The sequence below is a fragment of the Neodothiora populina genome (genome assembly GCF_041146345.1).
Source record: "Neodothiora populina strain CPC 39397 chromosome Unknown canker_contig_7, whole genome shotgun sequence".
Taxonomy (NCBI): Eukaryota; Fungi; Ascomycota; class Dothideomycetes; order Dothideales; family Dothioraceae; genus Neodothiora; species Neodothiora populina.
The window spans coordinates 598679-607017 of NW_027191415.1; the positions used below are offsets into that span (position 1 = coordinate 598679).

The following is an 8339-nucleotide window of genomic DNA, read 5'->3' on the forward strand; positions in this document are numbered from 1 at the left end:
ATGCTGCAATGATGCACCCGAGTCTCGTGAATCCATGCAATCTCCTTACAAAAGCTGACATTTGACGTTGACACTCTCTTGAGATATCAGATCTCAAAAGTCTACAGCGTCCGAAGATTTCTACTTCTTGTGCAAGAGGGGTGGTGGTGCGCTTCGTTGTGCACCTCGTGTCCTTCCTTGCATCATCATCATCATCATCATCATCATACCCTTTCATTCTGCAACGTCGAAGCGATTATCCAAAGGTCTATTTCCTCATCCAATTGAATGGCATGGTAGCGTGGGCGAGCGAAAAGACACCTTTTATTTCCTGCAGTTTCTGTAGCTTTTCTCTTCATCATTTCTATCTCTACCCGCGGATGATTTCCTTTTCATTTTGATCTCTGATGATCAATGTTGATGAACTTGGCAATTCTCATCTAGCTGCACTCCGTTCTATACCCCATTTCTTAGGCATCATGCCGGCAATTGTGTCATTGTCTCGTCTTTTGGTCTCTGTTGGGCGTGTTTTTTCCATGTCACTTTTCCTCCGTTCACGATGATGGGAGCGTGTCGTCACCGGTGTCAATGTTACTTAGCTGACTTGTAGACGTAAAGGTGGTAGCAAGAGAGGATAGATTAGAAGTGATGAATCAATGCGATCAGGATGAACAATCAAAACATTCATCTTGGAATTGACGGGGAGCAAGCCACCGAGCCTGCACTGGATCAGACGTGCCGTGGATTGAGGGTCTGCTAGCTCTTCGTCTCTCATGCGGCAGTCATGCCACCATCCAACTCTGAACCCTTTGCGCATTTGCGAATTAAGGATAACCGTCGGAAAGGACCCTGTCGAGCCTGTGTGCCCGATTCGGCATAAAGTACTCGGATGATCTTCGGCGGGTCGAGGGGCAGGTCAGCCGAATCGCGTTTCACGCGTTTGCCCCAGCTCTCGTTCGTGTCAGAAGCGGCATCGAAATCGTGCGCGGCATGTGATTACGAGGAACATCATTGTTGTGGTTGATATTTGGTGACGGGCTCCGTCCTTCCATTGCTTTTGATCCACTGTATGCTTCGGAGACGGACTTACACAGCTGGGAAGGGATCCGCGCATTATACTGGAGTTTCATCAGGAGTCCAGGCCGCCATTCCTCAATCCCGCCTCAGCGGCAAGTGCAACCCGCCGCTCGCACTTTCCAGATCGACGCGACCTTCCGGGAGTCTTAGATCAAAGACCTCATGTCCATCGACTTTACACCATCTCCGAGCACGAACATCGGTCTTCTCAACCTGCGCCATCATGTTTCATAAAGCTGTCGATGCCCACAAGAAAGGGCCATCAACGCAGCAGAGAACATCAAATATCTTCTCCTCGAGTCCTCAGGAGAGGCAACAACAGCAGTCGATACAGCAGACTGTACAAAAAGCCAGTCAGGTCAACATGGGCCTTGGTCAAACCATACTTCGCCCCAGCGTTCCCTCTCAGCTCAATGGTTCGACACACCACTCGGATCGAGGAAGCAATGTAGGCATCAAGCGAACATCAAGTGGTGTTGCCAAAGCTTTAAGCGGCAATCTGGGAGGATTCGAAGACGGACGCGGCTCACAACGCAATGCCATCGTCACTGATGAAAACTCTCCAATCAAGTGTGCGGCTCCCAAGGTGACCAGCTGTGAATACTTCAACGAGGATGATTTCGACGACGACATCGATCTCGACATCGAGGACCCATCATGCAAAGCAACCATTACCTACCCAGCATTGCCTACATTGACAAAGGAACCAACGACTTCAGTAATCGACACGACTCCGACTGTAGTGCCCGGCATGTTTTATCCAACACTACCGAAGCAATCTTCGAAACGTTCAGACGACAGCATGTCACGATGCGACTCAGGGCATGCGTCAGTGGAGTCGGCGGCCTTGAGGCATGTAGGAAGCAGTGCTCCTCTGCCGTGGTCATCATCCCCTCCAGAACATCTCACAGCCCAGCCACAAGCTTTGTCTCTAAAGGACTCTTCGTTGAACAATGGCATTACGCCTGCACGAAGAACAACAGTATCAAATACCGCCAAGCTGCCTCCTGTGCCGAAACGAAACAAATTACCTTGGGTCAAGGCCGAAAGCCAGATAGATCAAAATGGGCCCCCTCCTGTAAGTGAGTCAGAGACAGGCTCACGAAACCGTATGGCGCACAACACAACACCAGCAGATAAGCACAAATACCCATGGAACACGACAACGAGCGCCATGAAGGAAGCCAGGGAGAAGTTCAAGGAGGAGAACAGAAAGAAGATCAAGGTCGACGAGTCTCGCATTGAGCCCGCCCTCAAAAACGCAAAGAAATCCAACAGCGTGGCCCGGGTCTTTCTCAGCGAAGAGCAACAACACGTTCTCGACTTGGTGTCAGAGCAAAAGAAGAGTGTCTTCTTCACCGGATCAGCTGGTACCGGTAAATCAGTATTGTTGCGCGAGATCATCGCTACATTGCGCAAAAAATATGTCAGAGAACCTGATCGCGTTGCAGTCACCGCTTCTACAGGTCTTGCAGCCTGCAATGTTGGCGGTGTCACACTGCACTCCTTCGCTGGAATTGGTTTGGGCAAGGAACCCGTGCCAGAACTTGTGAAGAAGATTAAGCGCAACGCAAAAGCCAAAATCCGATGGACGAGGACTAAGGTGCTTATTGTTGACGAGATTTCAATGGTGGATGGTGAACTCTTCGATAAACTTGAAGCCATTGCAAGACAAATGCGAAAGAACGGCCGTCCGTTCGGTGGCATTCAGCTCGTCATCACCGGTGATTTCTTCCAGCTGCCGCCAGTACCTGACAGTGGCAAGGTTGCCAAATTTGCTTTCGACGCCACAACATGGAACACCAGCATTGAACACACCATTGGCCTTCACCACGTATTCCGTCAAAAGGACCCCGTCTTTGCTGGCATGCTCAATGAGATGAGAGAGGGGCGCTTGACTCCTAGTTCAATCAAGGCTTTCTCGCAGTTAAGCCGCCCGATAGAATATGAAGACAGCATTGATTCTACGGAGCTGTTTCCCACCCGCAATGAAGTGGAGCGGGCAAACGGCTCAAAGATGTCACAACTTGTCGGAGAAGTTCAGACTTACGAAGCTCGTGATGGTGGCGCCATAACAGATAAGGTCATGCGCGACAAGCTACTGCAAAATTGCATGGCCCCCGAGACGATCCATCTGAAAAAGGGTGCACAAGTCATGCTCATCAAAAACATTGATGAAACCCTGGTAAATGGTTCACTTGGTCAAGTCATTGGCTTCATGTCGGAGACGCAGTTCGACAACTATACAGCTAATCAGCTCACGAACCAAGGCGCAAACGATCTCCGGGAAGCTGCAGATAGTATCGCGGATCAGAAGAGCCGTGCACAGAAGCGCTTGCAGGATAATCTGTTTGGTAGCACCTCACAGATCTACCCACTTGTACGATTCACTATTTCTGACAACACGTCTCGCGACTTGTTATGCCAGCCTGAATTGTGGAAGATCGAGCTGCCTGACGGTGAAGTCCAGGCCTCGCGCCTACAGATCCCGCTAATATTGGCATGGGCGTTGAGCATTCACAAAGCACAAGGCCAGACACTGAATCGCGTGAAAGTCGACTTGGGCAAGGTATTCGAGAAAGGACAAGCCTACGTCGCGCTCAGTCGTGCCACTTCCATGCAGGGACTGCAAGTATTGAGATTCGATGCGCGTAAAGTGGTCGCCCATGACAAAGTACGTGCCTTCTACTCGAACTTGAGTCGTGTCGAGGAGATTGAGAGGAAGAGTGGAAGTAAAGCTGGATCGAAGGGCAACAAAGCAGGTTCGGCCACCAGCAGAGAGAATGGGATTGGTGCCGATGAATATCAGAAGAAGTTCATCGCGGGCAAGTTCTAGCTGATGGTATCGGCTTTATCCTTCAGCAACACATTCAAGAGTGCTATTCGCGGGTTGGAGGTCGTGTCGTGGGGTGCAATGGAGGATTTTCTCTACTCCTATATGAGCAAAATATGGGCTGGTGTTCCTGGAGTACGTAGAATGGTTCCTTTCGCTGCTTCAAGTTTGGTGCAAGGGCAGCCGTACGCAAAGCGTCGCTAAGGCTGGAGTGTTCTGGCGGGCATCATGGTTTGGTCGAGCCCACACAAGAGTGTTTAAACGCAATTACGGAGTAGAGAGGATAGTGTAATATGGACTCGTTTGGCTCACAAAATATGGCAAGGGTTCGAGGACATGACATGGACAACGTGTTCAGGTATCATAAGCCGTAGGCAAGGATCGTGTGCTTGTAGATGGCGTTTCTGATGAATGTGTACTATCTCATCTTACCATCGTTGATACTGAATGTCGACTTACTGAATGTGAGCACTCACGGACGTTAACCACATCCAGGATTGGCTGATGCTCGAAGTTGTGCAACAAGAGTGAAGCATGTACCTTAGTGAGCTTGGCCACGACCCCTCAATCTTTGGAGCTAGTGCACTAAGAATCCCATGCATACATTTAGCAGATTCGCCAAATGAACACTCTGTTTCTAAGTGATGAACCATGGTATAACCTATTGTAGAAGTCGTTCCGAAGCGACGTCGCAACGGGAAAAGCGGGTCGCTCCGACAGTAAGCTCCAGCTCAGCATTGATTATGGTTACCTTATCGAACCGAGGCTCAAAGTCGACTTTCTTTGTTGCCCTGAAGCCGCATCAAGGTCGGTTCGGTGTTGGTAGAATGTTCCTTTTGTTGTTTCATTTCATTCATTTCTAAGCATTAGTGATTTAGCTTCTTATGTGGACGGACTTACTTGAAGAGGGGTCTGAGGATGGAGCCAACCCCGGTAGTAGTGCTTCATGCTAGAGCGATGTATCGTACGCACGTACTCTCTTCGTGTGTGATGTGTGGGTGTCTATGTGCCCACTACATATATAGGTACTCATAGGACCCCTACCCTAGTTTGTCACATAGATGTATTGAGACTTCTTTCCGACTTTATATTCTTATACGTTGTCTCTCTAATTTCTTTCGTCCTATACAGCAGCGTGAATCATCGCTGTTACTAACATCATCTTGCACAATGACTCCTACAACGACTCGACAATGGATCCTGGCAGAGCAGCCAATGGATATGCCTGATGAGAAGACCTTCAAGCTCGTTGAAGCACCTCTTCCTGAGCTTAAGGAGGACCAGGTCTTGGCTAAGGTTTTATATCTATCCAATGACCCTGCTCAAAGAGGCTGGATCCAGAAGGGTATCAACCCGTAAGTTAGCTATTATCTATTGTCCTCGATCACCATGAATTCATGATTCTGATACTTGTGCAGTGAGCGCCTCTATGTCCCGCCTGTCGAGCTCAATGCTCCTATGAGCGCTCGTGGAATTGCCGAAGTCATCGAATCCAAGTCATCAAAGTTCCCCAAGGGTAGTCTTGTTGTGTCTGGAGTGAATTGGGTCGAGTACTGTGTTCTTGACGCAGCTACCTGCACCCCAGTTCAAAAGGTCGGTGACTTGAGCGAAACTCACTTCCTTGGGGCTCTTGGCCTCACTGGACTTACGGCGTACTACGGACTCCAAATTGTTCGGGCTGGAGCCGAGGACACAGTCGTTGTCAGCGGTGCCGCTGGTGCCACTGGTAGCATGGTTGTCCAAATCGCCAAGAAGATGTTCGGCTGCAAGAAGGTCATCGGTATCGCTGGCACTGACGACAAGTGCCGCTGGGTCGAAAGCCTGGGTGCCGACCTCTGTATCAACTACAAGAGTCCCACCTTCAGGAAAGACTTGAGGGAAGCTACCAAGGGCTACGTCGAGGTTTACTTTGACAATGTCGGCGGCAAGATTCTTGACCTCATGCTCACTCGAATGGCCACGTATGGCCGTGTCGCCGCGTGCGGTGCTATCTCTGGCTACAACAACCACACTGATGTCTACGGACTCAAATGCTGGTGAGTGCTTCCGTGATATTGAAGATTGATGCAGTGAGCACCAATTAGTTGCCAGAGTACTGACACACTTCACCAGGTCCGAGATCATTACCAACAGAATCGAGATCAGAGGTTTCATTGTCCTTGACGCTGGTGCTAAAATTCCTTCAATGATTGGCGAGCTCGCCCAGGCATACAAGGAAGGCAAGCTCCAGCTTGGCGCAGAGAGCGAAACCGTCGTGCCGACCGCTTTCGACAGCATTCCCAAGACCTGGATGAAGTTGTTCGCTGGTGAAAACACTGGCAAGCTTGTGACCAAGATCGAATGAAGCGGCTGAGGTCGGGTTTATGCTACCGGACATACGGCGGCTACTCATGTGAAATCACCGAATCATGATATCTTCATGTGGTTATACTGGCTGCTTGACCATGAAATCTGAAATCCATATAGGACTTCGTATTGGAGCATCTAAAATTTTCATCAGAACCCTTTCGCTGAAATTTTCCATATTCACCATTTCGTAGTCTGAAGAAAGTCGTCGGTCTACAGCGCTTAAACGTCCTGACGCAGAAATCCATACCAAGGTCAAGTAATGTTTCCTTTTCCAACCCGTTCTGTACTCCATTACTCTCGTCAGTAGACAACGGCTGTAAGCAAATCGGGTGGTCCTGCGGAGTCGAGGTCGCTTGAATAGACGATACGTGCTTATTGCTCGACACCATAGGCACCTGCCTGAATCGCGAACTCGACAGGGGTATCTCGATTACTCAAAGCAGATTTGACTCGCCACATACCAATGGAGCAACGCCTACTGCACTTGCCAAGATCTCGTCCACCCAGTCAGAGACAGGCATTTACTGACCATCGCCGCTTCCGATGGCGAAGGCAAAAAGTCTATTGTTGATGAGATCGGAGAGTATCAGACCGCATTTCAGTAAGGCATGATGAAAAGTATATATAGAACCTCAAGCCCACACATTTATCTAAGTATCATTCAATTTACTTGACATTGGGAACTATATCCAGGCAACATTCTTTCATTCTTCGTTATACCGCACATACGGACCGACCTTGGATTATCACACGCGTCAAGACACTGCTTCCATTTGGACTTCTACTCTTCGTACACGCCTTTTTCAAGACGGATTAAGACACGTGAGACTCTATCGTAGAGCACATCCTATCCCATCCTGGAAAGATAAGCGCGGAACAGACTCCGTTTGTTCCAGGTCTATACAAGGCACAGCAATCTCAGCAGACTATTCAAGACAGCGGTAGTGAGAATGGCTCCCCGTAGTGAAGCTGCGGCTCAGAACCACGAACACGCGCAGAAACTAGACAAAAGTACACCTACGACAAGCAGCCTACTTGGAAGATCGGAGACCCTGATAGAAAAGCTGGTGCCACCATTTTCCGGTGGTATGTTGTTGATGTTGTATGGCTTCCTGCTCATCTTAGTGGCCAGCGCTGAGATTGAGGGTGGCACATCTACTGAGGTGTTCTACTTAAGTATGGGCCGTGTAATCTTTCTGGCTTTTCATGTGGCCTTCGCGCTGTATGCGCTGTATGTATATCTGAAATATCCAAGTCCAGCCAGTGTTAAGGAACACATATCAAGCATAAAGCGGTTTATCAGGGCTCAGACATGGCTCGAGACGAACGGAGTGACCAACGAGCACGTTGATGATAACACTGAACATGTTGCCGGCATTACTGAGCAGAGCAGAGTGACCAATGGGCTCGTTGAAGACATCACTGAACAGGTCATCGGCATTACTGAGCAGAGCAGAGTCCTCAGAGGCGCCGCAGCAGATCACGCCTCCGGGAACGAGCGTCTGCACACTACTGAGCCGGGCCACGTTAGATTGTACTCCCCTCGCAGTGCTTACATGGATACAGAGGCAGACGAAAAAGCTGCATTTGTCGCAAGAGTGAAGGAGCTTATCGCAGAGAACGCTTCGTTACAGACTGAAATTAACACAATGAGCAGAGACGTCACCAAAGTACACGAATACAACGCAACAATGGCCTTTCGCTTACTACAGGCTCGAACCCAAGCCAGAGTCCCGGACGAGACTCGCACTCAGGAGACTCGTCTCAATGCTGAGATCACGTCACTGCGTAGTCTTGTCGTGTCGCAAACTTCTCGACTTACTAGGTTCCAGCGTATGTTCGAATTCTTCCAGCTGCAAATGCGAATGTTCAAAGCTTCTACCAATGAGCAAGAAGCGCAGATCCTCGGACCCACTAAGCAAAACGATGTTCTTGCCCATGAGTGTACTAGTTCAAGAGAAAGTTCGGAGAACGCTACGAAAGAGAATAGAAGGCTAGTAGAAAAAGTGGAAGAGGGGAAACGCGAGATCACCCAGCAATATAGCGTCGTTTGTGCTTTGGAGCAGAGTATACGTTCACTCGAGAAAAAAGTCGAACTGGC

The 8339-nt window shown here is 49.3% G+C and overlaps 2 protein-coding genes across 2 annotated transcripts; both read left to right on the plus strand.

Moving 5' to 3' along the window:
• Positions 1–1279: 1279 nt before the first annotated feature.
• AAFC00_006271 (uncharacterized protein) lies at positions 1280–3892 on the plus strand (the record flags this gene model as incomplete). Its single annotated transcript, XM_069346203.1, has 1 exon — positions 1280–3892. The coding sequence occupies one exon, from the start codon at positions 1280–1282 to the stop codon at positions 3890–3892; it is 2613 nt and encodes an 870-aa protein (XP_069197413.1).
• Positions 3893–5059: 1167 nt separating this feature from the next.
• Positions 5060–6233, plus strand: AAFC00_006272 (uncharacterized protein; the record flags this gene model as incomplete). The annotated part of the gene is made up of 3 exons (XM_069346204.1): positions 5060–5244; positions 5308–5925; positions 6002–6233. 3 exons carry the CDS (start codon positions 5060–5062, stop codon positions 6231–6233), a joined length of 1035 nt encoding a protein of 344 aa, XP_069197414.1.
• Positions 6234–8339: the final 2106 nt, after the last annotated feature.